At 36.6% G+C, this 25457-nt stretch overlaps 6 protein-coding genes across 11 annotated transcripts; 2 read left to right on the top strand and 4 right to left on the bottom strand.

The window, feature by feature from the left end:
• Nucleotides 1-153: 153 nt before the first annotated feature.
• On the bottom strand, nt 154-8027 carry LOC112455105 (chitooligosaccharidolytic beta-N-acetylglucosaminidase-like). The gene is made up of 7 exons (XM_025016811.1): nt 7610-8027; nt 6786-7067; nt 4289-4700; nt 2245-2688; nt 1541-2052; nt 1206-1336; nt 154-479 (listed from the first exon to the last, which is right to left on the bottom strand). Exons 2-7 carry the CDS (start codon nt 6848-6850, stop codon nt 250-252), a joined length of 1794 nt encoding a protein of 597 aa, XP_024872579.1. The 5' UTR covers nt 6851-7067; nt 7610-8027; the 3' UTR covers nt 154-249.
• Nucleotides 8028-8109: 82 nt separating this feature from the next.
• Nucleotides 8110-9065, bottom strand: LOC112455115 (mediator of RNA polymerase II transcription subunit 10). Its single transcript, XM_025016828.1, has 3 exons — nt 8930-9065; nt 8514-8597; nt 8110-8429 (listed from the first exon to the last, which is right to left on the bottom strand). Exons 1-3 carry the CDS (start codon nt 9049-9051, stop codon nt 8240-8242), a joined length of 396 nt encoding a protein of 131 aa, XP_024872596.1. The 5' UTR covers nt 9052-9065; the 3' UTR covers nt 8110-8239.
• A 647-nt stretch (nt 9066-9712) lies between these two features.
• Nucleotides 9713-13376, top strand: LOC112455106 (coatomer subunit gamma). Its single transcript, XM_025016812.1, has 6 exons — nt 9713-9850; nt 10141-11245; nt 11326-11905; nt 12019-12332; nt 12421-12619; nt 12824-13376. The coding sequence occupies exons 1-6, from the start codon at nt 9811-9813 to the stop codon at nt 13208-13210; spliced, it is 2625 nt and encodes an 874-aa protein (XP_024872580.1). The 5' UTR covers nt 9713-9810; the 3' UTR covers nt 13211-13376.
• A 92-nt stretch (nt 13377-13468) lies between these two features.
• Nucleotides 13469-18019, bottom strand: LOC112455107 (solute carrier family 12 member 8). Its single transcript, XM_025016813.1, has 10 exons — nt 17464-18019; nt 17202-17382; nt 16804-16949; nt 16501-16732; nt 16182-16383; nt 15864-16098; nt 15362-15682; nt 15121-15282; nt 14787-14965; nt 13469-14579 (listed from the first exon to the last, which is right to left on the bottom strand). Exons 1-10 carry the CDS (start codon nt 17656-17658, stop codon nt 14420-14422), a joined length of 2013 nt encoding a protein of 670 aa, XP_024872581.1. The 5' UTR covers nt 17659-18019; the 3' UTR covers nt 13469-14419.
• Nucleotides 18020-18413: 394 nt separating this feature from the next.
• Nucleotides 18414-21407, bottom strand: LOC112455112 (survival of motor neuron-related-splicing factor 30). The gene is made up of 5 exons (XM_025016819.1): nt 21019-21407; nt 20677-20900; nt 19828-19977; nt 19037-19187; nt 18414-18936 (listed from the first exon to the last, which is right to left on the bottom strand). The coding sequence occupies exons 1-5, from the start codon at nt 21055-21057 to the stop codon at nt 18793-18795; spliced, it is 708 nt and encodes a 235-aa protein (XP_024872587.1). The 5' UTR covers nt 21058-21407; the 3' UTR covers nt 18414-18792.
• A 42-nt stretch (nt 21408-21449) lies between these two features.
• Nucleotides 21450-25171, top strand: LOC112455113 (H/ACA ribonucleoprotein complex non-core subunit NAF1). Of its 6 annotated transcripts, XM_025016826.1 has the most exons (9): nt 21456-21699; nt 22313-22765; nt 22904-22966; nt 23169-23451; nt 23549-23675; nt 23790-24061; nt 24133-24281; nt 24355-24681; nt 24808-25171. In XM_025016826.1, the coding sequence occupies exons 2-9, from the start codon at nt 22351-22353 to the stop codon at nt 24984-24986; spliced, it is 1815 nt and encodes a 604-aa protein (XP_024872594.1). In that variant the 5' UTR covers nt 21456-21699; nt 22313-22350; the 3' UTR covers nt 24987-25171. The 6 variants fall into 6 exon arrangements, with proteins under 6 accessions (XP_024872592.1, XP_024872590.1, XP_024872591.1 ...); XM_025016824.1 differs by having other exon boundaries at nt 21450-21699; nt 22910-22966; nt 23172-23451; nt 24355-25171; XM_025016822.1 differs by having other exon boundaries at nt 21451-21699; nt 23172-23451; nt 24355-25171.
• Nucleotides 25172-25457: the final 286 nt, after the last annotated feature.

Here is a 25457-nt window from a genome sequence, read left to right on the forward strand (position 1 = left end):
GTATGTATTTTTTCTTCAAGAAAAATTTAATTTGTATGCGGTATAATTGCAATTGATTGAAGTAATATGAAATTTCTGAATTTTTTTATGTCAATGAGATTTGATGAAGAAAAGAAGGAAGATGTAAGAGAAAGAAACAAAACGACGACAAGATTGAAACATGATGGATTATTTTAATATCAGATGTAAAGAAAATAGAAACAATGACATTAGAAGTAGAATAGTTTTTATAGCATCGTAGTTTATGGTTTAATAGCACGAGCCTTGGTTCTGCAAGCACCACTCAGGTGTTAAGCTGTCCGAGTAGATTTTTCGTTCGACGAGTCTCTCGCGATGCCTCAATATTCTCTGTTCAGCATGATGCCACTTGGAATCCGGCTCGCTCCACAATCTTTCAGCCATCGCAGCCGATCTTGGCCACAATCTCGAATCAATATTAGAGCTGCCCGCCTGTTCGGTCCAAAGCGCTGCTTCTCCACCTATGAAAAAAAAAAATACGTAGCAAATTAGATGATCAATTAAATTGTAATTATTTAGCATTTTAGCACATCAATGTTATGAACCGGATGTTAATGAATTTATAAGTTCAACAAATCTGTACTTCATATTTCTCTGTTAAATTTGTTTTAACTAACATGTCTTAAGAATATTCTTTTGCATAATAGCCCTAAATTTTGCTCTTCGAGAAGATCTTTGGGGTGACGCATGGCTCCGCGCTAACGCGGATAATTACTAAACTGAAGGGTCCCGGGTTCGATCCCGGCCCGGCCTTCATCCCACATTTTCCTCGTTTAGTCGTTTAACAACTGACATCCCCCGATTAAGGTAGTTTAAGAGAAAATATATCCTCGCTTAAGAGGAGGTTTGATAAATATTTTTGTTCTTTTTTAACATAAGTAATATTTCAAAATGTTTATCAGATAAACAGTTTGTTCTTTTTTTTCTATGGCCTTTTCTACAAGTATGTGATTTTGCTTCTGAATGTCGAAATAATTGTGTATAATTTATATCAAAAATTGAATTTATCAATTTTTGAGCAAATATCATTTAGAAATTTTATTCTGACAACACCGCTGCGTTATGGTGCATTATCTTAATGCAATTATTGTGAAATTTCTCTCCATTTCATGATATAATTATTGTACAATATTTGGGCAATTTTCTTATCGGGGAAAGTACTAATAAAATTTTAATAAAGAATTTGCCTAGAATAAGATGTTTCTTATTCCCATATCCGTGTTGCTTGATCATCTCTAATGGAGAATTTTCATAGATCTTTTGCCAACCCTTGTACGGCGAGCACCAATTGTTACCCTCGCCTATCCAAGCTCCGAATCTATATACGAGAAGAGGGAAAACATAATTAATACTTATTTCTAAGAAGATTTAATATATGTTTATAAAATATATTTAGCGCGACTGATACACGTACTTATTAATGCTAATTTTTTATCTACACACAGTCAAATACTTGATACACATTACGGTTTGTAGTAAAATAGATAAATATGCAACGCTATATTCCATAATGTTTTCTCACCCACAGTCAAGGTACAAAGCATCGTAATTTGAGAAAATAATCTTGAAGTCGTTTCGCAACAGTCTGCCGATAGTTGGGTCGTCTCTGGTCGTCCAAATCTGAATGATATATTTCGCAGGATCCAGATGTTCAATGTTCTCCTCGCTCGTCAATCCGCTGGTCCACAGGACAGTCGTAATGTTCTTGCCGCCGTTGGCAATCTTCAGCTTCTCCAGAGCTCTGTCCTGGAAGTAATCCCACAATCGGTAGAAACTGGTTTCGTTAAGATCCCATCCCCTCTTCAGCATCCAATCGGTGATAATGCTTTGGGATCTCCAGCAGTTGACGTTTACTTCGTCACCGCCCATATGGAAGATGTCCGGTTGTTGGAAATCTTTCAACATATCCTTATAAAGTCCCTCAAGGACCTCGTACATTCTTTCGCTGGTAGGATTCAGCTGACCGCACGGCGGCTCTAAGCAATAGTCCTTCCAGGGCTCGGCTTTGAAGCAAACTGTTGCGTTGTCGCCCACCTATTCGTTATAACATATAATACTGTAGATTGAAGTAAAAAGATAAAGAAAAATGGTGTAAATTGAATTTGATAATGATACATTTATAATAGACTTTTAATTTCCTTAATTATTCTCAATCTGATTTAACTGTTTTCTAATTATTATTTACGAATGTCATATTCACTTGCTGATAACGAAGTTATTACTCACCCACTGCCAGCCTTCGCCAACGTGCGCGGGTGCATCAAACTCTGGCAGGACTCTGACACCGCGAACCAAGGCGTAATCGATGATCTCCCTAATCGTCTCGGGAGTATAGATCTTGGTCGGCGAGTAGCTACCATGCTTGGCGAAATCAGGCCATGTTTTGCTAACATAGGGGAAGCTCTGGGAATCGGTGATATGCCAGTGGAATGTGTTCAGCTTGGACATGGCCATACCGTCGATCGTCCGCAGAATCGTCTCCTTGTCGACATAGTTTCGGCTAGTGTCCAAAAGGATTCCGCGATAGGGATACTTCGGGCCATCTATAATATGTGTCTCGTTGGATATTCGAACTTGATTGCGCAAATCGTCGAAGACGATCAGTTGGCTGAGGGTCTCCAATGCGTGTCGAGCTCCGAAGTACGTGTTCGCCGTAATATAAGCTTCCACCTAGGAATTATTTTAATAAACTTTAATAAACTGCGAATGTGTACTAAAAGTAAATTTCGATGTGCAATTTTAATTAATTTTTTCAGATGTTTCTTTCAACGACATTTTAGATTTTTGTGTTATTTACGATTTATTTTCTATCACCAAAAAATAGTACGAGAGAAAGATAGAAAGAAAAATGATGACAAGAAAGTCTAAATAATAATAGGAGATACGTATAAAGAAGAGAATTAAATCCACTAACAATAAGTCCTAAAAGAAGAAAAGTAGAAGGAGATAAGATTAATAGAAAGGACAGCAAAAAAAGAGAAATATAAAGGAAAAGAAGCAGAGAATGAAAGCAAGGGAAAGAAAACGAGAAAATAATAAAGAAAATCAAACGTTCCAATCTATGCGGAGGAGAGAGAGGAGTAGCATGCAGGAGTAGAAATAACATAATAATACCCGAGAAAAAAATATGGATATAATATGGTCAGATGTAAGAATACATTATTAGATATGAAAAGATCTAAATAACATGTAATTTTATATGATTATATATAGATTAGATCCGCAAATTTTGCGCGATATGATCATATCTTCAATCTTTATATAATCACATTCGACTTGATCTTAGCTATGATCATATTGCACTAAATTTCGGATCTGATTATATATAAGTAATCATATAAAATTAAATGTTATTTAGATCTTTTCATATCTTATAATATATTGTTATAGCCACTTTTTTCTCGGGTATAAACGAATCAGATTAAAATAAATCTAGATTAAATCAATTGAAAAAAAATAATAAATACATGTACAATACGATAAAATTTAATACAAAATTTAAATGAAGTATATACTTCCCGTCACGTCGCGAAAAATTGTAATGGTCTTAATTTATCTGACTAACGCGTCACCAGTGAATTTGGGAGATCATATGATCATTAACGAGACACAGTCTGACCTAACGATGAAACACGATGAAACATGATACCTATATGTATATACGTACATGTACATACTATGCATCTGAATGTGTGAAAAAAACTCGTTTTTATGTCCAAGCACCTATAAATCAGCAATTGTGAAATATTACTATAAAATAATGAAATCGAAACTTAAGCCTCGTTAAAACTGAACAAGATATTAATATGTCGCCAACAGTGCATTCGACAAAATTTCATTTCGAATCCAAGAAATTGTGAAATACATTTGTCACATATATTTTGCCGGATACAAATTTAGTAATAAAAATAGTAGTTACTAAAATTTTGTCACACACATTTGTTTCCATACATTAATTGTTATCTACAATGTCGAGGAGAATGTTTCTTGGCCAGGACGAAGCTTTAAACGGCCAGTAACGCATAACATGAGTGACGTCTATGTGTCTTATTATTTTCAATGTATTTCGAAATAAAAGAGATTTTTTTATTCGACACATCTATAAAATGTTGATGAAAACAGTTCTATTCTCGAGATGTTTACATAAATACTATCTCGAATAATTTGGGGTCTCTCCACAAAAACCAGTTGTCAATTTAATGAGAATCCAAATGTAAATTTATTCAACATCGTGCTTCTCGCTCCTTGAACTTTCTTTGTTACAGCTTACCTGTCCGTCGACTGTAGCAACTTGGAGAGTGTACCTCTCGTCCGTTTCCAAGGTCAGTTTGGCATTGTCGAGATTGAGTCCTTCTCTAAAACGTATCACCAGCCCGGTTCCACCAGCGTTCAAAGTTAGGGAACCACCGAGCTTCTTCGCGTTCTCTTTCATACGAACCACGTTCGTCTGAAGCAGATTGCCCACCGCTGTCTGAGTGGAAATTCCGGCGAGTGTGATGCTCTCAGGATTAAGCTGCACCACGCTCTTGCCGATGGACATATGTCCTGTCGGCTTCGGCCACAGGGCACCACCTTGGCCGCATGACAATTGGCATACGCTAAGAGCGACCGGGTTGGTGTCCTCTTCCGTTATCAATACCTTCTTACATAGGCCGCCATCGCACTTGTAGTGCCAAAGAGAACTGCGATTTGAAGAGGAGAGATTGGCAATTTTTATCGGATGTTTATTGAAAAAAATCTTGATTTTATCTTAACATAATTTATCCTGTTTTTAATTTATTAGATTAAAATTTGTCATTATCTTTTTAATTACTGATTTTATTATCTGATCTTTGCGTAACTGCGTATTCTTTGACGTTGATTGAGAATCTCATTAATCGTTAAAGCATAACGATGCTTAATCGTAATTTTTAAGAAATACGAAACACCTTTGTATAACATATCACAAAATTGATTTTTTATAATAGATGAAAAAGCAGTCTATGTTGACGTAGGGTAAGTTTTCTGCATGCCTTTTTATTGGCGTAATTAATCGGCTAAGTGTTAAAACGTGAAAAAAATTAAATTAAATATTAAATATCAAATATCTTAAGGCGACATAAAAAAGAAGTTATTTGCAATTTATAACAAATTTCTATTATTTGGAGGCTACAAAACGTGTTATTAATTATATTTTCACGTATTATAGAATTGAGATAAAAATATTTTGCCAATAATCAGTAGAGCAACATGCAGCATATAAATTAATCATCTCTTTAATCGCGCTCTTTAATCCACTATCAATCTTATTGATATTCCTCCAATCCATATCTAAAAAAATGTACACCGTTTACAAACTACAGTGCGAGCATTTAAATCCCGTTGTGAGATTCTAATGTAGGTCTTTAAACCGCTAAATATGATAAAACGTTATAAAGGTCGGTCATACGTTCTCATTCGATATTCGTGAAACGAAACTCAAACTGATATCCGCAAAAGAATTGTAATGTAACGGTGCGTGACTCTATTCTGCTGTATATCTTAATCATTAATGTATCAACTAATGTATCAAAGAATAGTACTATATTTATATTTTATAATAGTACAAAAAAATATTTTTTTCTTTACTTTTAAGAGCAACGTAAAATAATTTCTGATTATCAAAGTTCGAAAAATAATCCTCGTGTCTGTAAAGAGAATCAGAAATGTTAAGAATTGCATATTTAAGACCTAAGTTCTTTTATAAATAACGTCAAAGAACATGTAATTTTTTTTTTAGATTTTTTCACCATAAAAGTGCATTAAAAAAATCTCTAACTTGTTAAATATTCTCCAAAGCTAATCGATGAAAAATCTAAAAAAAAACTTTACTCGCCGATATTATTTATAGAAAGATAAAAAAGAGCTTATGCTTTAAAGTTTATGCAATTCGTAACATTTCTGATTCTCCTTACAACCCGAAGCAAATACAGCAAATCATATTTTATCATTTTTTCATAAAGAAAAAATTTAAAGAACGTAAACATTCATTTAAAAGAACGTAATTTATAAATCATTTAAAAAACGCAAAATTATTTTACATTATGAATTCATAATATCTCATCCATACATATCAGAGATTTTATCAGAGGATAAAAATAATTCTTATCGTTAGCAAAAGAAGCAGCAGATTATCTCATTATTGTTCACTATTACGTCGTGAAAACATTTCTAAGCAGATGTTTATGATGTTGCTGCACTCAAACTCGAGAAGTGCGAGAAGGCACAGTAAGAACTCAATAATTTTCCGAATGTCTTTGAACTTCGGGAAGACGTCGCGTCGGGGCGACCGATGCGGTCTATTTCTCAATGAATCCCCACTTGTTGCTTTCACCGTGTACCAGGTGAATTGCCTTTCTATTTAAAACTAACATTCACGCAATCGGATAGCGCTCTATTACTTGACCGCTTTAAAATGTACGCACTTATTCCAGCACGTGAGAGAACAAATAATGACGATTAGAGAACGCAACGAGACAAGAGCGCTTGGTACTGAAAGTCGATCGGAAGGCTTTGGTATCTAAATTTCGATGAGTCAAAGTTTAGATACATCTAAAAAAAAAAAAAATCTAAATCTACCGAAATTATACCGGTATTTTTTGCTGGAGCATTACTTGGCACCAAAATGTGAAAATAATTTTATAACATATTTCTACGTGAAAATAGCGAAATAACACAATCGACGTATAAGCTGCATTTTCCTGTATCTAACATTAAATTCAGGACCAATCTGTCGGCTTGGTACTCACGTATACTCCTCGGCTTGATTGGCACCGTATTGGAGCGCGAGGACGACGATCAGTAGTGCGAGCATGCCGCTTAAAGTGATCGCCAGGGCTACTGTCGAACGCTCGATTGTCGTCCGTACTGTCCGTAGAATGATTTTATCCTTCGCCCAAAGATCGCATTCACGCTGTGCTTGCAAAGTAGAGGGGAAAAGCCGAGTGGGGCAAAACCGATATATGTCTTTAAAATGCGAAAAATGGCACGCGCGTGGAGCGCAAATTATTTCGCTGCGTCACACAGTGGGACTATATGAAAATTAAAATATAATATATATACACAACATAGATAAATAAAAAAATTTTAACCGAAAAATATCGGTCTTAAGAATATTGTGCCGCTTGATCGCAGATCTAACAAAATCTCGGTTCTCGTAACATCGATCTTCCGTCCTTTCCAAAATTATGTAATTAATTTTCAATAAATGATATTACTGTATTTTTGCGCGTTGGCATTTATCCGTGTGCATCTAAAATTAAATCCCTTTTTTTCAGTTTATCAAATTACTGTATTATTCAGCGGTAACATAATACATGTAACACGTGATATACGTAATTAAAAGTTATAATCAAATATGCACTCAGCTATTCGTCATTGACAAAATATTTGTGCGAGACAGAAGTGTCACCTCGATAATTCCGTACACCTTCAAAGTTGTACTAGTTAGCATTACACGAGTGCAGAGTTTGAGTTGCGATTATTGAGTACAGAGTAGAGATTTAACAGTTTTTTTTGTACTCAGGTAATACTCGGGTTATTACAGTCATTATAAAGCTGTTTATAAACACACCTGTTACATGACTAACCAAGCAAGTCGCACTTGAACTTGACATCGATTGATAATTATTATCGTCGTCATATCTTAGTATTCAACGAAGATTATACTCATCTCTTTTCTTTTAAATTCTGTAACAATTGATCTTTAAATTATTTTAATTAGGCCATGTTGATTAAATCGTGATATTTATGATATGCATATTTGCAAATTAATTGCAGCAACTTCTCAATTAACCCATTAATTGCAAAATAATTTCATATACACAATTTAAGCGTAATATACAAGTGTTTTAATACAAACAACAGCGTGACGCTATTCAATAAAATTTGCAAAATTTGTTGGTTTAATTAGTATAAGTTAATTGAGCCAAGAATACTGCAAAATATGAAAATTTCAATCTTTCTCTTGTAAGTTTATCCGATTTTTAGAAAGTTGCATATATTTACGCTTATAATATATATATATATATATATATATATATATATATATATATAACAGAAAGTAATATTAAGTATCGTGCATAGATAATATATTCTTTAATAAATATAGAAGTTATTGAAAACGTAAATTACATATCATGTGGCAGCGTTTGCAAAGAAACATTTTGTTTGTCATAATCTGGTCCTTTAAGTTACATTTATCCTATTCGTCTCCGCGAATCGCTCTGTATTTGGTCAGTTCGTTCGGGAAAACTCGATTCAATTCCACCAGCATGTTCGCCTTGAATTTCCTATAGGCATCGATTTTCCCTTTCACCTGTTCATTCTTCGTCAGAGCTTTCTCTATACAGTCTTTGGTGTATAACTGCGGATTTCTCCCTTGGTCGATATAACTGAAACAAGTGTTTAATGATAATAATAATTATTTCCTTAGCCGGATACTCATCGATTATGACATCAGTATTATAATGACTTACTCAAATACTTCCAGTGGCACATGGACGTCTTGTACCTGAGACTTTAGCTTGTCAATTTCCTGTAGGCCATTGACTAAGCCTTGACTGTAAGAAAAAACAAATCTGTCAATGTACTTTTAATAAATTTTACATTTCGAGTGATATAAGCTACAATTTACACAAATATGAAGTCTCAGCTGAGCAAACTGTAATTTATAGCAAAGAAGAAAAGCACATTAAAGATCTTCTAACCTGTCTAACTATCGGATCTCAAAAGTGCTCTTCTAACAAGTACATGCAACAATTTATTATTGCTCAATTGTGGCACGAAGTGGAACGCTCGTTGTCGTACAACCTCGCCGTCGCGAGGTTAATTTATAAAGGTAATGTCCTTATGTGTAAATATGCAAACGTATGCACGTTGCACGAATACTCACATCTTTTGATTCAGTACGTTTTGCCCTTGAGGTTGAAAATCGCTCACTATAATGCGTATTTGCCGTACGTTCTCGATAAAGAGCTCCAATTGAGCCTCCAAGTTCTCCAAGGCGGACGCCATTTTTGTTTACAATCGCTTCCGAGAGTTCCGAGTTTCCGACTGCGTTCAGTGCGTTCCAAAACCTCGCTCAAGCAAATCTTTATGGCCCGTATTCATAGTCTTAAGGTAATTCAAGCAATTCATAATTAAATATAAGATCCGACTTGAATACCGGCCTAGAACACATCATAGTGGGAGAGAAATTAATTATTAGTTTAACTTAATTATTTTTATCTTTTTTTTAACCATTAAAACTAAAAAAAAGATAAAAAATAAATTAAATCAAAATTGAAGATAATTCACGTTGATAGAAATGGACATTAGTATCGCTCAGTGTGGCTCAGTGATTCTTTCATACGATTGGTTCATACACTTCGATCCTGCGAAGAACCAAAAGCACGAACCAATCATATTAAAGAATTACTAAGCGCTTTAATAAATAAAATATTTAAAATATGTAAATAAAAAAATTTTTAGAAAAACAGAATTCTCTGAAGCTATGTATTACGTCAATTATATAATTCGTAAGTTTTATAATTTAGAATAGTTACTCGTACTTTTAGTTTAAAATATAATTTACACGTAAAATATAAATTAAAATTATTTATTGAAAATAAAAAGAAAGAAACAATTAAGCATTTTGTGCTCCGCGGGAAAGAGGGAAAGATAGCGGAACTAGCGGAAGACAGAAACTGCAAAACTGCAATGGCCGTCTAGAACACGTCGAGCTGACGTGTCGTGATATTTTTTCGTCTCCCGAGATTCTGTTTGCAGTGAAACATGATTACGTTTAAGCGCGACAAGAAGGAGGAGGAGGACGGTAATTATGAATTTAATATTACTATCTTTTTCTTAACGCGAACGTTGCTCGCGAACGTAAGTTAGAAGTCGCGCGCAGGTTATCGGGTCTGTCAGGTTGTCAGTCTCGGACAATTACAAGTAAACACATTTTCAGATGTCAGTGATGAGTATAGCTACGGAATGCATCGGATTTTGTAATAATTTCTTACGAACGTACATTTCCAAATGTTATATGCGTTATAAATCTTTAGAATTTAGCGTTGATTGACACTGCCGAGCGCTGACACATGTCTTTTCTGTCTGATCAAGGCGGTGGGAACCCGTTTCAAAACTTGGAAAAGACCACGGTTCTTCAGGAAGCACGTACATTCAACAACACGCCTGTCAATCCGAAAAAATGCGCCCACATTCTCACCAAGATTCTATATTTACTCAATCAGGGCGAACAGTTGGGTACAACGGAAGCCACCGAGGCTTTCTTCGCCATGACCAAGCTGTTTCAATCACGCGATGTCATCCTGAGACGGCTGGTCTATCTGGGCATCAAAGAATTGAGTTCCTTAGCCGAGGACGTGATTATAGTCACGTCCAGTCTAACGAAAGACATGACGGGGAAGGAGGATTTGTACAGGGCTGCTGCCATCCGGGCGCTCTGCACCATCACCGACGGCAGCATGCTGGCGGCCATCGAGCGCTACATGAAGCAAGCCATAGTCGATCGTTCGCCGGCCGTCTCCAGTGCTGCCCTTGTCTCGTCCTTGCATTTGACGAGCGTGTCGAGCGACGTCGCGAGAAGATGGGCAAACGAGGCGCAGGAGGCGTTGAATTCCAACAACGTGATGGTTCAGTATCACGCCCTGGGTGTCCTGTATCAAGCACGTAAGGCGGACAAGCATGCGGTGATCAAGCTGGTCGCCAAACTTATGAAGACGAGCCCGAAGAGCCCTTACGCGGCGTGCATGCTGATCAGAATGGCGTACAAATTATTGGACGAGGTGGACGAGGGCGAGGAACTGATAGGATTCATCGAGTCCTGTCTGCGTCACAAGTCCGAGATGGTGGTGTACGAGGCGGCGCACGCCTTGGTCAATCTTGGAAGAAGCGGCGCCAGAGAGATCGGACCTGCGATCAGTGTCCTGCAGCTCTTCTGCGGCTCGCCGAAGCCAGCACTTCGGTTCGCCGCAGTCAGGACTCTCAACAAAGTTGCGATGTCTCATCCGGCGGCGGTCACGGCTTGCAATCTTGATCTGGAAAATCTCATCACAGACTCGAACAGATCGATCGCCACTTTGGCGATAACCACTCTCTTAAAAACCGGAGCGGAGAGTTCTGTTGACCGTCTGATGAAGCAGATCGCCACCTTTGTGTCGGAAATTTCGGACGAATTTAAGGTCGTAGTGGTCCAAGCCATCAGGTAAATTTGATTTCTCGAATCACACAATAACATCGCTAATGTATATATTTTTCTTCTAAAATCTCTTTTTTTTTTCTCAGGGCTCTGTGTCAAAAGTTCCCTCGCAAGCACGCGGTTCTCATGAATTTCCTCTCGGCTATGCTGAGAGACGAGGGCGGGCTCGAGTACAAAGCGGCGATCGCCGACACCATTATAGCCGTGATGGAAGGGAACGCGGAAGCCAAGGAAGCGGGCCTCGCGCATCTCTGCGAATTCATCGAGGATTGCGAGCACATCTCCCTAGCCGTTCGCATTTTGCATTTACTTGGTCAGGAGGGACCCACGTCGAAACAACCGTCGAGATATATCCGCTTCATCTACAATCGCGTTATCCTCGAGAGTGCCAGCGTGCGAGCAGCGGCCGTTACTGCATTGGCACGTTTCGCTGCCGCCTGCCCGCCCTTGCTTCCAAACGTGTTGGTGCTGCTCTCACGTTGCCAGCTGGACTCGGACGATGAGGTACGCGATCGTGCGGCTTACTATTGCACGATTTTGCAACAGCAGAACGACCCGACTATATTGCCGCTGGTGCAGCCGCCCTTGCTGTCGGTACCGACACTGGAGAGGGCCTTGAAGAATTACATGCTGACATCCATGGAAGAATCGTTCGACATTTCTCAGGTATATTATTCCGATTTTTTGAGAAACTTTCTTATGAAAGCAAGACAATTACCCACTACTCATACATGTCTTTCTTTTTCATCAAATTTATGTTTATTTACATTGAATTACAGATACCGCCAGCTCAGACAGTAGAGGAACCAGCTCAAGTCGAAGTGCACACCACTATCAAGCAACCTCGTTTGACCAGAGAAGAAAGCTTTATGGAGAAATTATCGCAGATCCCGCATTTGGCCACGATCATCCGAGACACGTCGCTCCTCAAATCCTCGCCGGTGTTTGAATTAACGGAATCCGAAACGGAATATAATGTCAAATGCATCAAACACACATTCCCTGAATTTCTCATTTTACAGTTTGACTGTGTGAACACGCTCTCCGATCAACTTCTCGAAGATGTGGTAGTGGGCGTTGAGCCTCCTACAGGGTAAATATACTATCGACGCATTTATATATATATATGTTACTCCCTTACATTTTTTTATGACAATGTTGTAATGAGTCGTTTATTTCAGTTACTCCATTGTGTGCGTAGTACCATGTCCGCGATTACCTTACAATGAACCAGGAACCACCTACACAGTATTGAAATATCCGGAAGATGTACAAACGAGTGTCGTTACCATTCCTACGACGTTACGATTTATGGCAAGGGATTGCGATCCAACGACGGGAATACCAGACGCGGAACAAGGATACCACGACGAATATATGGTAAAAGATCACTTTTAATGATATAACAAAGTGACTTTCATATAAATACTTCTGCGAGCAATGCATTGATACAAAATTAATATAATTTCTTAAATCTCACGAGAGAAAAATACGCTTGTTTATAAATATTTATTATATCAACAAAATTATTATTCACAAAATTAACGTTATTTAAAATTTGTTTATAAATGCGATTTTTTTTAGTTGGAAGATTTGGAAGTGACTCTAGCTGATCAAGTACGTGGCGTTGGTAACAGAGGCATGGACTTTAATACCGCTTGGGATACATACGCTGCGAAAGGATTTGTCAAGCTAGAGGAAACATTCGCTTTGGGAGCTACAGTGACGTCTTTAGAAGGAGCGATTCAAAGTCTTACAGAATTCTTGGGCCTAGAAGCTGTGGAACGCAGTAATAAGGTTCAGAGCGGAGCGGCTGCTCACAATCTGCTCCTGAGTGGCGTCTTCCGAGGAGGAAAGGAAGTATTAGCACGTGCTAGACTAGCGCTGAATGGAACGCAAGTTTACGTGCAACTATCTGTTCTCTGTCAAGATCCAGACGTCGCTGAACTAATAGTCGCGTCCGTAGGATAGAGATCGCAGTGATACAATGTAAGAATTTTCGCAATAGGAAGAAATATATTCGCTGATTGCTGTAAAATAATTTTTATAATGTAAGATTATCGTTATATATACATGGAAATTATTAAAGAATACTGCTTGTATTTCTTTCCGTCGTTAATATATCATGTGACTTTTCTTTAATGTATTACAATAATCATTGAACAACCTTCTGAGAACTCCGAGAACTCACACAATAATAATAATAATGATAATGATGTTGCAATTTCAGTCAAATTTGATACTATCGTTTAGTTTGTTATCGATACAATCGAAAGGATCGTATATCTTTCTATATAAAAAATAAATTTATTTTCGCTAACATTTGTTTCAGCAGATTTCGCGAAACGATTCATAAACAAACAGGAAAACTGACAACAATTATATTAGACCTCTCTTTCACACATACATATATATATATATATATTCCTTTCTGTAGTTACAAATTCGTGCATTTGTACGAGAATTATAAAAGTGTTAAATAGTGGATAAATATATTGTCAGGTATTTACAGAGTATTTTCATGCACGATGCGATTGCCGTACTTGCCATTATCACTTGATTATCTGCGAACGTAAAAACTCAATATTGTAAAAAAAAGTGATCTCACATCAAAGACGATAAGATAGTCTTATTGTCTTTGATGTGAGATTACGAAGGTAAAGTGAATATTTTTTCTCAGATGTCCGTCAAGTTGAATGACACTATAAGGATAAATCATTACTTTTAGTAGCAGATTACCCCGTCTGTGTACGCCAATCGCGATAAGTAAATACTTACAAAAATCTAACACTACCATTACATCAGTTCTTTGTACGTTTCATACAATCAATTTTGTATATAATCCATTGTCTCATTGATTGTTAAAATGCTCTTATAAAGCTGCAATTATACTGCATTTTACTTTAAATGCGTATGCACATTAAATAAGTTAGACTAGCTGTTTGCGCGATTGACAATGTTATAAAATGAGGTGGAAATCATAGTTGCCTAAAGATTGCTCGCAAGCTGCTCCTTATGTCTTGAAATATTAAATATTAAATATTAGCCGTTAATATATATGCTGTTCGTAATTTGTTCTCGCCACTGAAAACGTATTTTAAAAGACGTGCGTTCGTTATTGGAATAGTACATAAACTCGCGCGATTCATAATTCTGGAAAGATCACGCAATTTTATACGTTTAGTCAACATTAACGTATTGACCTGTAACTGTAGCGGTTTGATGATACCTTCTTCTTCCCGAAAAATCTTCGTTCTCTTCGTTCAATTGAGCTGAACACGTTTCAACACCCGGATGCACTGGGGTTACTACTATCTGCTCGTAATCATAAACTTTCCTCCTATATAACGATAAAATACAAATTATCTTCTAAAGAAATCTTTACATTATAATTTTTTATAAATATTCTAACCAGTATTCTGTAATCAATATTCTATAATCGATTCCTAAGAAAAGAAAACAAGGGAACAAATCATTTTCTGTCCGATCTCTATAATTCTTGAATTTATCGTTTCAAGAGAATTGTAAAGTAAATAATTAAACTTACCCCATAATTCGAAGTAATGCAATCCGAAACCATTTAAAGAATTGGAATTCCGCAGAAATTCCAGGTTTTACAGCAGGGTTAGCGTGACCAACGTAACTCCAGACGAGAAATACGACGACGATATTAGCGATCGCATATCCCCAGTGTACAAGAAACATTATAACCAATTTTACAAGGCACTGTAATGTATGAATACGCGCGATATTAATCTTGCAACTAAATATGTCAGGAATATATTTCTTAAAAGTGATAAAAAATATATATCACTTTTATATATATGTGTATTTCGTTTATACATATAAAGTACGGATTCTTTCAATGAATAAATACTTACGCCCAATAAAGAAAACCATCTATTGCACAAAGGGCTGTACCAATTTCCTAACTTATTGTGTATGTGAACTTTTCGTTCCGGTGTACTGGAAACACTAGCATTGTCTTCGATGCTCGGCGACGAATCCACATATACGTTATTGTCGGAAATACTGTTGTTCCTCTGTAAACGTTAACAAACATTATTGGAAAAATCTTCAAAATAGACAATAATGCATGTTTCGGTAGATGTGATTTCTCACCATAAGATTTTTATGCCTTATTCTCTCAGGGAACAGACTGTCCAAATCATTGTCTGTGTCGGTTATTGAATTGTTCCTACTTGCGGAACCGTAATTGCGATCGAATGTTGGAGACTGCGTACGGAATCGTTGTTCCCGCGTATGCCGAAGATCAAATGTTTGCGCGAGGGCGAAGTATGCATAATCTAAGCAGGCATATGTCAACAGAAATGGCATCGTCACGATTGGAGCGAGTGTATTAATTTGCCCGGTAATGATGAAAGTCAGCGTTACTACAGCAACAACCAGCATAGCGTATATAGGTACTTTATTTGGTCCTCTCTGAAAATATAATAATTATTGCTAACAAATCGTTATGATATAAAATAGAATTGTAGGATTTTATGATATAAAAATATTATAATTTTCTTAACCGTAGAATAAGATAAATCTGATCCTCTGTTTCTTATTATCTAGTATGTCTAGAAGACAAATTAAAAAATAATATTCAAGGAATACTTACCCCTCTTTGCAAGCAGCTCATTCCTGGTATGACATTTTGACTGGCGATAGACTGGAGAACGCGAGGTGTGCCGTACATGGCACCCAAACAGCTACTGAATGACGATACATATAGACCAGCGAGTAACAACACCGAGATTGCCGATACCGTCGACGCTATTGTAAAGTTGGTGAGCAAAGCATTTCTGACGCAAGTTGCCGCAAGAGTCAACAAAAAGCACAGATACAAAAATGTTCTGCAAGTAACAAGTAAATTGTTTTAATGTAAAAATGAAAAAGTTTCTGAAATAACTCACACATTGGAAACAATTCATCTTACCCGGTTCCCAATGCCGCCAAAGTACCATTGGGAATGTCACTGGATGGATGCCGCAAATCTCCGCTCATGTTAATTCCAGCTAAGACACCGGTAACCGTTGGAAAGAATACACCGAACACAGTAAACCAGCTGTATCCATCCTGATAATCGGGGAAAGTGTTGTTTTTCAAATTTCCTGATAGCCAGCCTTCAAAACCAGAATCTGCACACATATAAATGATAATTTCAGTGCGTCTAATTTAAGATACAAAGACACTCGGCAACAATTTTATATCGTAAAATATATGATTTTATGACATGATTCGTTGTATCATCTCACCGATGTTGGTATGAGTGAAACTTCCGACCATGAAGTCAACTCCAGCGAGGAGTAGGATTAGAAGGAGAATAAATTGCAATTTTACAACCCACTTAACACCAGCCACGTTAATTACAGACAATAGCACAACGGCCGCGCACGCGAAGCCGCGTTGTGCCCATGCCGAATCCAAACCTACAAGACCGGCCATCGATTCCCCAAAACCTAAAACGTTTAGAGCACAACCCACCGCCTGAAATAAAATCCACAAACCGATTCTTGGAATCGCTGATAAAACGGTAGGATGAATTTGCTCTTTTCTACCTGTCCAAAGCAGTAGAGCAGTCCGATGGAGCCGCCGAATCTGGAACCCAGCACGTGCGATAACAAAAAGTACACTCCGCCACTTTCGACTCTACATCGTTCGCATATCCCAACAGCCGACAGTACTGTCACCAATGCGATACACACTGAAATCATTACAATACATAGTAATCTCCCTCGATATCTACATCTTTTGATAACATTGACTTAATTAAAAAGAGCAACAAGGTTTATATATTCTTAGAAAACTCTTTCTTTTTTCTCACTTTTGCAAAAGATATAATATCATCTCACTTATAAAAAGATGTATTTTATGAAAAATATATTTGACCGTGAGATTCTACTGTTTATTGACAATAATAATAAATATATTAGTTATATTAGTCTCATGATATTACCTGTACTAAAGATGATCAATACTGCATTCAAAACGCCTGCTTGACCGACTATCCAGCCAGACCTCAGAAATACAATTACACCAAATATGTTAATAAGGCAAGACGTAAAAACTCCATCCCAGGTGCCGAACAACACAGGTTGGGAGATGAAGAAGTTTGATTTCCACCAAGGATCTGAACTCTATGGAAAACACACAAGACGGATGTGATACCGTAATGCTGTATAACGAATCAGTGTTGCTTTGTACGCGATATTCCTTACATATTCCTGGGCGAACAGCTCGTTTGCACCGGCCTGATACATTTCCGGCCCAAGGGCATTGTTACCGTCCTCGCTATCCCTCTTTGCGTTATCCCGCGCCTCCTCCGGATCCCGTAAACCGTATCTAGCCCAATCGACGTCTCGTTGTACCCGAACGTCGCCGTTTGGAAGTCTGTTCTCCTCGTTCGACCCCATGTCTTCGCAGCGCAACAGCACGTGAGCCAGTATAAACAATATCAATTCCTGCTCGTTGATATCAGCCTCATTCAGGTGGAGATCGTTACGAAGCTTCTCTGTTCAGATAATAATGCCATACTTGTCAAAGGCTGAAATCTTAACGGTACTTTCTTCTCGCGGTGACAACGCGTACAGGTTAGAATATGAGATCCACGAAATAAGATATCTTGAACGCTGCACAATGAGCAGCGGAAAGTGTTCCGTGCATGAGAGCTATTTCATCGTCTTATCAAGTCGCTGAGCCCGCATTTTTTCGCGATAATTATCGTTTGCTGGTGACGTATGACCGTGTGAAGGGAAACATTTTGGTACTGCAACAGCTCACTGAACGGCTTTAAGTAGCAATAGAACGTGATTGGTTGGACGAGTTGGATCCACAGGTAAGAACCAATCATCAATGCAGTAAGGATCGAAGCAAAAGGCAGCCAATCAGACTAATCCTTCAAATCGCCATTTTCTACTTAACTGTAAGGCGCGAAATATGAACGATATAAAGGCGTTACCGGCCACTTCAATATTAGCACATTTTGATAATCAAAACCAAATGTCACTACAAAAGTGCTTTTGTCTATTAATAATTAATATTTAGGTATATATGTTAATATTTTATTCTTTTGATCTATTTTTCTATAATTAATTTGCATTACACGTACAAACACACACGTGCATTACACACATAATTCTTTTAAAGATAAAAATACCTTCAAAGAAGCTGCACGTTAAAATATACATTTATTCGTATCAATGAAATTGTAAACAAGATATGCTCAAGCGGAAATGTATTAACCTAAAAACACATTTATTCGCTGCGATTACTTTTTTTTTTTTAACAGCGTTACGGTAAAAAATTCGAAATCGTTTCAGTACATGTAGGATCGATGTTGTTAAGAGAAGATACTTTATCTACACTCCACTTGTGAAATCGTCGGTAATCTTGCGAGCAAGTTATCGTGTCCCGTTCGTTCACCCGCGTATCGCAGAAGCGTTCCGGTGAACCAACCAGTCTTTGACATAATATAACGATAATTCCACAATTACTTTCTATCTCTTTCACCAAGTTACAATATATCTATTTATGTACATATAAGTTATTTAAGCTCCCCGCCTCCACTTCTCCCCGTTACTGAACTTGGTCATTTCCCGACCACTGACGCCGCAGGTACCAATCCCCACACGACCATTTACGTTCTCCGGTGTCGCAAAGATGCTCTTCTTTATGACACCTTTTTTCGAAGACTGCGGAGAAACAAAAGCAATTAACAGAGCAATAAACAGAGACGTGCTTTAAATACATCTGCAGATAAATACGCATCATATAAATAAAGCTTGTCCTCACCTTGTTGGTAAATGCTAGCCACTTGTTCTTCTCCAATTCGCGTTCCTCCTCCAGTTCTTTGAATCGTTGTAATTTCCTCTGCTTCTTCTTCTTAAGATATTCCCTTTGCTTGTTTGGATCCGAACCCGCAACTGCAGCTGCTTGCATTTTTCTGTAAATAAATAAATCTATTATCTGGGTAAATAAATAGAGACAGCGCAAATTCATATATATGCTCAATAATTATAAAAAAAAACCGTTATTGATACTTGTATATTTTTATCAGCATATTCATCTCGATGAGTATAAATATTAACATATCTCTCGGTGTGTGTACCAATTACTTATATATAACTTATAAAAATTGGCACATTTATTTTTTTTTGGTAATGTCACAAAAGAGTAAAATAATATTATCTTGTTATATCATCTAGTTATTGCATAGAATACAATTAGAATTCCTCAATTTTTTTTACACATATAATTATACTATTAATTTGCTTTTCAAAGATACCAGAGAATCTGACAGTTCTTGTTACCTTTTCCTGGACCCCGACAATGCATATGAACCGCGTGACATCAAAGGATAAATGAACGAATAACGAGCATATTTCAGACAGAATACCGTACCAAGTTGATGGGGTTATTGTTGCCAATTCAGAAATAAGATAGGAGGAAAAATAAATGATTAGTAAATCGTCTCACATCCTTCACGTTTCTCAGACAAAATTGTATGCAAAATCGTAAGAAATATTTCATATTGGTTCACAATAATGCGTTATTGCGGACATCATAGATCAGAAATGACTTACTTTGATTTTTGATCTGCCCAATCTGATGCTGGCCTCTTAGCAACAGATTTTAGCTGACTAAGCATAACGACATCGGTATTCTTGTACTCATTGAACGTTATATTTGCTATTCCATCTTCGCTTATCGTGTCTATAGTTGCCTCATAATACCTGCAAAATTTTACAAAATATGTTACAAAAAGTTGTACGAGATACTTTATTTCTAAATAACTTACAGATACTTTACAGCACTTTTTTGAGTTGAACAAATCATCGTCAATATGTTGTTTTTTAACATAAATAGTCCATTCATAATTAATACTTGCTTTACCCTTAGCCTTTTCTGCCTTTTTAATGTTTTCTTTAATATTCAATGTTAAATAAAGTTTGGTAGTAAAAAATCTATTAAAATTCTCTTAAAACAAAACCGTCCAATATTAACTGAAAAAATAAATTTAAAAAATGAAACAAATAAATAATTTTTCCAAAATCCTTTTTGACTGATCATTGAAGTTTTCAATACCATCAATAATTTTATCAAAGCCTTTGTATCATATCACATAGACTTTAGGTTTTGATAATAATGACTTGGGGGTAAAATATTCAGCTTTTGGAACATTTAATGTATCGATATGACACTATCGGCTAACACTGTACGTGAATTCATCTGAATGTCATCTGTTGCACAATTCAAACGATATTCGATTCAATTGCAAACAGTGACTGCAGCCCATTTGATGCTACAGATGCTTTGAAGCGTGCTTCTTGTTCTTCTCTCTTCACTGAAAGAAAGGAGAAGAGGAATGCTTCGAAGCATCTGTAGCGTTAAGTGGACCGCAGCAGCCAGTATAACTCATAAACGGTACCCACTTGCCGTCCTCGCTCCAAGGTGCCATACACTGATCGCCGACTTTCCACTTATTGGCCAGAACTGCAAGCAAAATAGGATCTTTAGGGTCCATGCCATTGGCTTGTCTTTTTTCCTGCTGTTGTGACTTAATTAAATCATGTGTCAGCTTTATTACTTCCTTCAGATCGAACTTCAGTTTTATCAACTCCTCGTTATTCGGATCTGTCGTGAGAGCCGCTTCCACCTGAAGCAGAACAAAGCGTGTGAGGAGTCGCGGGGATGGTCGTGGATGAGTAAAAAAATGGTAAGCGAGACCGATCGATTGTCACGCGAGGTTAAGCAGAGGAATAAACAGGACTCACCTGCTGGAGCTGCAGCTTGTAATTCTGTAAGTCATCCATGCTGCCCGACTTGTTCCGGAGACGGATCGCTCAGAGCCACGTCGCGGCACGGAAACTCGGCCTCCTCTTTTCGCTCGATTTCAAAACTATCGCGGAAAATAAAGCGTTCTTTCCTCGTAATCACCTCGCAACAACTACAGGAACTACAGTCCCAGGTCAACTCCAGTTGACAAGCGCAAGATCGCTCGGCGAACAATGCTGCCAATTGTAGCGCGTCGCTGAGACTTCCTCGTAGATGACGACGATGTCGACGCGTTGCGAGGGACGGATACGGCGAACAAGAACGAAGAAACAATAACTTATTATCTGTCTGGAAGAATCCGGGATCACTGTTCAGATTTCAGACGCTTTCAGAACTATTCAGAAGGCGCCGATGTTGAAAAGTGCAAATACCATAAATCACAAAGTTGGCTGAAGTGATAACTCTGTTTGCAAGATGGCGGCACGATTGCGCTAATGGGCTATTTTTTTTTTTTTAAAGATGGTGGATGGTGAAGATTCACGTGATAAACAGAAGTCAAACAGAGATAATGTTCGCCAGTAAAATGTTTTTTAATTCGAGGTCTGCTTGATTTCCGTCATTAGTCATCATATCTTGTTGACAAATTTTTTTGTTATATTCTGCCAGCCTTCTGCTAACAGGTTTGTACACATATATCGGGTCCTACATCTTTGCGGCCGACAAAATTAATAGACACTTTGTAGAATTTGTTTTGATGAGAAAAATATTAACAACAATAACAACCAAGTATTTAAAGCAACAGAATCTTAAGTTGACATACAATTAGTGAAAGAAATATTAAATTAAAATGGTTCATTGTTTTTGTCTTTGGTAGCGGAGTAATTGTAATACTAACCTAAAAAAGATTTCGCACGTGGTCGTATACTAGGATCAACACGTGACATTTTCGTTGTACAAAAAAGTAAAATTTAATCAGAAACATAATTTACAATAAGCAAGGTGTACGTATTAATAATACGTTATTTAAGTAAATATTGTGACAAACGTTTCTACCTGTAATAAAGTCAGGCTTTATTTTTATGAATGTGTTTTTCAATGCCTTATCTAGCACATACATCATGGTTTATTAACTCTTTTTTATATCGTTTTTAAATTTTCGAATCTTAAACTATTATTATTTTCATAACTAAATTAATTTAAGCCATTAAACTTTTAACTTAATTTAGAAAAAATTTATTGATCACTACCAACTTGCTACCATCATTATGCACATAAATTTGTAACATTTTGCAGAGTCTCGTGTGGATCAAGCTTGGGATAAAATAAAAGTAATGGATATAGATGCGAATAAAGTTGTTTGCGAAGAGATGTCGATGAACATGTCAACGTCGGAAGAAAATAAAAATATACTTCCGGAAAAGATAGAATTATTAACGTCGCATCAATTGATGTGCGGTGAAGGATCGTTAAAAGAAGAATGTGAGGCAAAGCAGCTAGACGAACAATCATCCGAAGAAAAACACGAAGCGATGTTCTGTGATGAAAAATTAGAGAATGAAAGAGCAGTTATAATCGTCAATGAGAAGGAGATTCTAAATAGGGAAAATAAATGTGATAAGCCTAACGTATTGATAATGTTAGATACAGAGGAGACAGAAAGTACAATTAATAGCTGTGTTATATCTACTGATATTCCAAATATCAGTACTCAATCAACTTCAGAGGAAAACAATGAGACAAATGCACGTAAGTATCATACAACTGCTGAAAATATACCTGATATTAGACAAGCTTTACAAAAATCTTAAAAAATCATAGAATGTAATATGTCAAATGATACTAATATTTTGCAAAGCAAATATTTAAATAAAATGATTGATCAAGTTGCAGAAGTAAGCATTCGTAATAATGAGATACAAATAAGCAATCCATCACCACAAAAGCAAGGTAAGCACACACGCGTATTGGCTTATTAAATAAAAAATTTAATCTTGAGAAAAATATCCACTTCTCTATTTATAATACATAAAAAGTAAATTGCATTATAAATTAGAAGATATCGCATATATTATAAGTACATTTGAAATCCATATAAAAACGTTCATTGAAGTATTTTATGTGCATATATTTTGTTATATCTATTTGACAGAAGATAGGACGTCTTCTCTCAGTGTTATTGCTGCAGAATATGGAGACACTTCAGATTCAGATGTTGAAAAGATAGAGGCAGATACTACAACTAAAAATCAGCACACTATGCCAGAAATACAGACACAACATTTGCAGTGTTATCGTACAACTGAAGAAAATTTATCATGCGAAGAAAGCGATAGCGATGATGATTCTGATAGTAGTGCCGACAGCAGCAGCAGTAGCAGCAGTAGTGATAGTAGCAGTGACAGTGATTCAAATGATATTACAATTATTGACAAGTATGATTATTTTCTTATAAAAATATAATTATAACGCATATATTTAATTACTTTTTATGAATGGAAATAATAAACTTTTTATATTTAACTTTTTTAGAAAAAAAGGAAGCAAGGCAAACACAGCAAAGAAGGAAAAGCATACAGAAAATGAATTAGATGATCTTCCACCAATAGAAGACTTACAAATTAGCGTCCCCGAAGTTTTATGTAATCCATTTGGCAAGGTATAATTAATATAAGCTAATTATACATATGCAGACATTCAGAAAATTATAAGATAAATTAATATCATGTAACAGCAATACAGTAACTTCCAAATATCTATTTGAACATTTCAGATTGAAAAGATAGTGGAGCAATTAGTAATCGTAGAGCCAAAACCTGGTGAGCCTACACTTGATCTGGATACAATTTTATTCGTGAATAAAGGAACAAAAGCACTCGGTAAAATATTCGATGTGTATGGCCCCGTAGCCGAACCACATTACTGCGTTCGTTTCAATGACTCTAAGCACATACAGGACAATGGCATTAAAGTTGGCATGCAAGTTTATTATTGCCCATCGAATAAATCGTATACGTTTTTCGTATTCCTACAGGAGTTGAGAAAGTTGGTATTTGGACGAATCTAGCATACGTTACATGTGATTGTAACATATTCAAATACACGTTTTCTTTCAGGCTAAAAGCTTGCGACACGGCTGGCGATGACGAGTCTCCGGAATTTTCAGACGATGAAGAAGAACAAGCGTATTACGAAAAGTTGAAGCAGAAAAATAACAAAGATTGTTCTGACGGGAAAACTTCGCAGAAAAAACCACGTCAGACAGGTGAGTGTATTTCAAGTTGCTATACTTATTGTTATTACAAGTAACTAAATAATTATTGCTAATCGATTTCTAGAGTCTTCCTATACAACACCGGCCTGGCAATCGAATCACCCGTGGAACAGGAATAGAAATGTTCGACCTCAGAGATACAATCAGAGGAGACAGCGAAACTGGAGTGGTGGCAATCGTTTTAATTCTGCACGAACTCCTGGACCATACCCCTATCAAGAATCTTGGCAACAATATCCGTATCAAAATAATGCTCCTTGGCAGCCAGGTCCACAGAACATGCCTCCGATGTCTAACAGATCGTATGCAGGATACGGAACATATAACGCGCCACATTTGGCACAGGACGGTAATTTGAGCAACACGGACGGTATAAACCAATATTATCAAGGTACCTATCAGAATTTCCCAAGTTACAATATACAAAACAATTTCCAAAGTAACGGTGTACAAGATCAATATTATGAAGTCTCTTTTGGTGCTCCTCCGAGATTTAATCTTGCATCTCCACCCGTAGAGATGAATTGCCATCAATTCTCCAATACGCCATATCCGTACATGAATATGCCTTCTTATCCGACTCATGTGCAATCGTCACTGCAAATGGCAAATGCTAATGCATGTTGGCCTCCACCAGCTCCTCCATCATTAGATACGCCAAGTACGACGATTGAAGATCCAAATTCGTCTACATGACTTTATTCCTTCTTTTACGAATATATTTTATATTTTCATATCGAAAACATTTTTCATCTCCAATATCATGTAATTTATAATAGGATTATAAAACAAATATACTTGTGTGTAAGTAGTATTTTCTGATCTCATTTTTTTATGTATATTACATATAAGAATGTAATAAATGATTTATGAAATAATTATATCTACATTTTTTCAAACTTATTACTAATTTTGATTCTATTTCCTCTAACAGGAAACCTCGCAACCCGAACATTTTGATTTTAATGAAACTTTATACACATAAGGAGGTAAATAGACGTAATAGAATTTACAGTTTTTTAAGTTGCGATCTAAAAACTATGAGTGAAATTACTTTATATCAAGCAGTTTTTTATTTTTTTTGTTATATCTTGAATACTTTTTGATATATATTGAAAAAAGCAAAAAAATCATTTTATCATTATTATAACAGTGTCCTTAAAAAAA

Source organism: Temnothorax curvispinosus, unplaced genomic scaffold, assembly GCF_003070985.1.
Source record: "Temnothorax curvispinosus isolate PA1 unplaced genomic scaffold, ASM307098v1 QBEX01005835.1, whole genome shotgun sequence".
Taxonomy (NCBI): domain Eukaryota; kingdom Metazoa; phylum Arthropoda; class Insecta; order Hymenoptera; family Formicidae; genus Temnothorax; species Temnothorax curvispinosus.

Excerpts from the sequence above, each read along its gene's own strand:
- LOC112455105 (XM_025016811.1), bottom strand. The coding sequence starts at position 6,850 with ATGCTCGCACTACTGATCGTCGTCCTCGCGCTCCAATACGGTGCCAAT. Across the intron at positions 1,337-1,540 it reads GCTTTGTACCTTGACTGTGG|ATTCGGAGCTTGGATAGGCG; the intron begins GTGAGAAAACAT and ends TCTCGTATATAG. Across the intron at positions 480-1,205 it reads TAAGAAACATCTTATTCTAG|GTGGAGAAGCAGCGCTTTGG; the intron begins GCAAATTCTTTA and ends TTTTTTTCATAG.
- LOC112455115 (XM_025016828.1), bottom strand. The coding sequence starts at position 9,051 with ATGGCGTCCGCCTTGGAGAACTTGGAGGCTCAATTGGAGCTCTTTATC. Across the intron at positions 8,598-8,929 it reads AACGTACTGAATCAAAAGAT|TCAAGGCTTAGTCAATGGCC; the intron begins GTGAGTATTCGT and ends TTTTTCTTACAG. Across the intron at positions 8,430-8,513 it reads GTGCCACTGGAAGTATTTGA|TTATATCGACCAAGGGAGAA; the intron begins GTAAGTCATTAT and ends CACTTGTTTCAG.
- LOC112455106 (XM_025016812.1), top strand. The coding sequence starts at position 9,811 with ATGATTACGTTTAAGCGCGACAAGAAGGAGGAGGAGGACG. Across the intron at positions 9,851-10,140 it reads CAAGAAGGAGGAGGAGGACG|GCGGTGGGAACCCGTTTCAA; the intron begins GTAATTATGAAT and ends TGTCTGATCAAG. Across the intron at positions 12,620-12,823 it reads GATACCACGACGAATATATG|TTGGAAGATTTGGAAGTGAC; the intron begins GTAAAAGATCAC and ends GATTTTTTTTAG.
- LOC112455107 (XM_025016813.1), bottom strand. The coding sequence starts at position 17,658 with ATGGGGTCGAACGAGGAGAACAGACTTCCAAACGGCGACGTTCGGGTA. Across the intron at positions 16,733-16,803 it reads TGCTCTACTGCTTTGGACAG|GCGGTGGGTTGTGCTCTAAA; the intron begins GTAGAAAAGAGC and ends ATTTTATTTCAG. Across the intron at positions 14,580-14,786 it reads GCATTACTTCGAATTATGGG|GAGGAAAGTTTATGATTACG; the intron begins GTAAGTTTAATT and ends ATCGTTATATAG.
- LOC112455112 (XM_025016819.1), bottom strand. The coding sequence starts at position 21,057 with ATGGATGACTTACAGAATTACAAGCTGCAGCTCCAGCAG. Across the intron at positions 19,978-20,676 it reads CCTTGGAGCGAGGACGGCAA|GTATTATGAGGCAACTATAG; the intron begins GTGGGTACCGTT and ends AAAATTTTGCAG. Across the intron at positions 18,937-19,036 it reads GGCTAGCATTTACCAACAAG|TCTTCGAAAAAAGGTGTCAT; the intron begins GTGAGGACAAGC and ends GTTTCTCCGCAG.
- LOC112455113 (XM_025016820.1), top strand. The coding sequence starts at position 22,351 with ATGGATATAGATGCGAATAAAGTTGTTTGCGAAGAGATGTCGATGAAC. Across the intron at positions 22,967-23,168 it reads TCCATCACCACAAAAGCAAG|AAGATAGGACGTCTTCTCTC; the intron begins GTAAGCACACAC and ends TCTATTTGACAG. Across the intron at positions 24,062-24,132 it reads TTCCTACAGGAGTTGAGAAA|GCTAAAAGCTTGCGACACGG; the intron begins GTTGGTATTTGG and ends GTTTTCTTTCAG.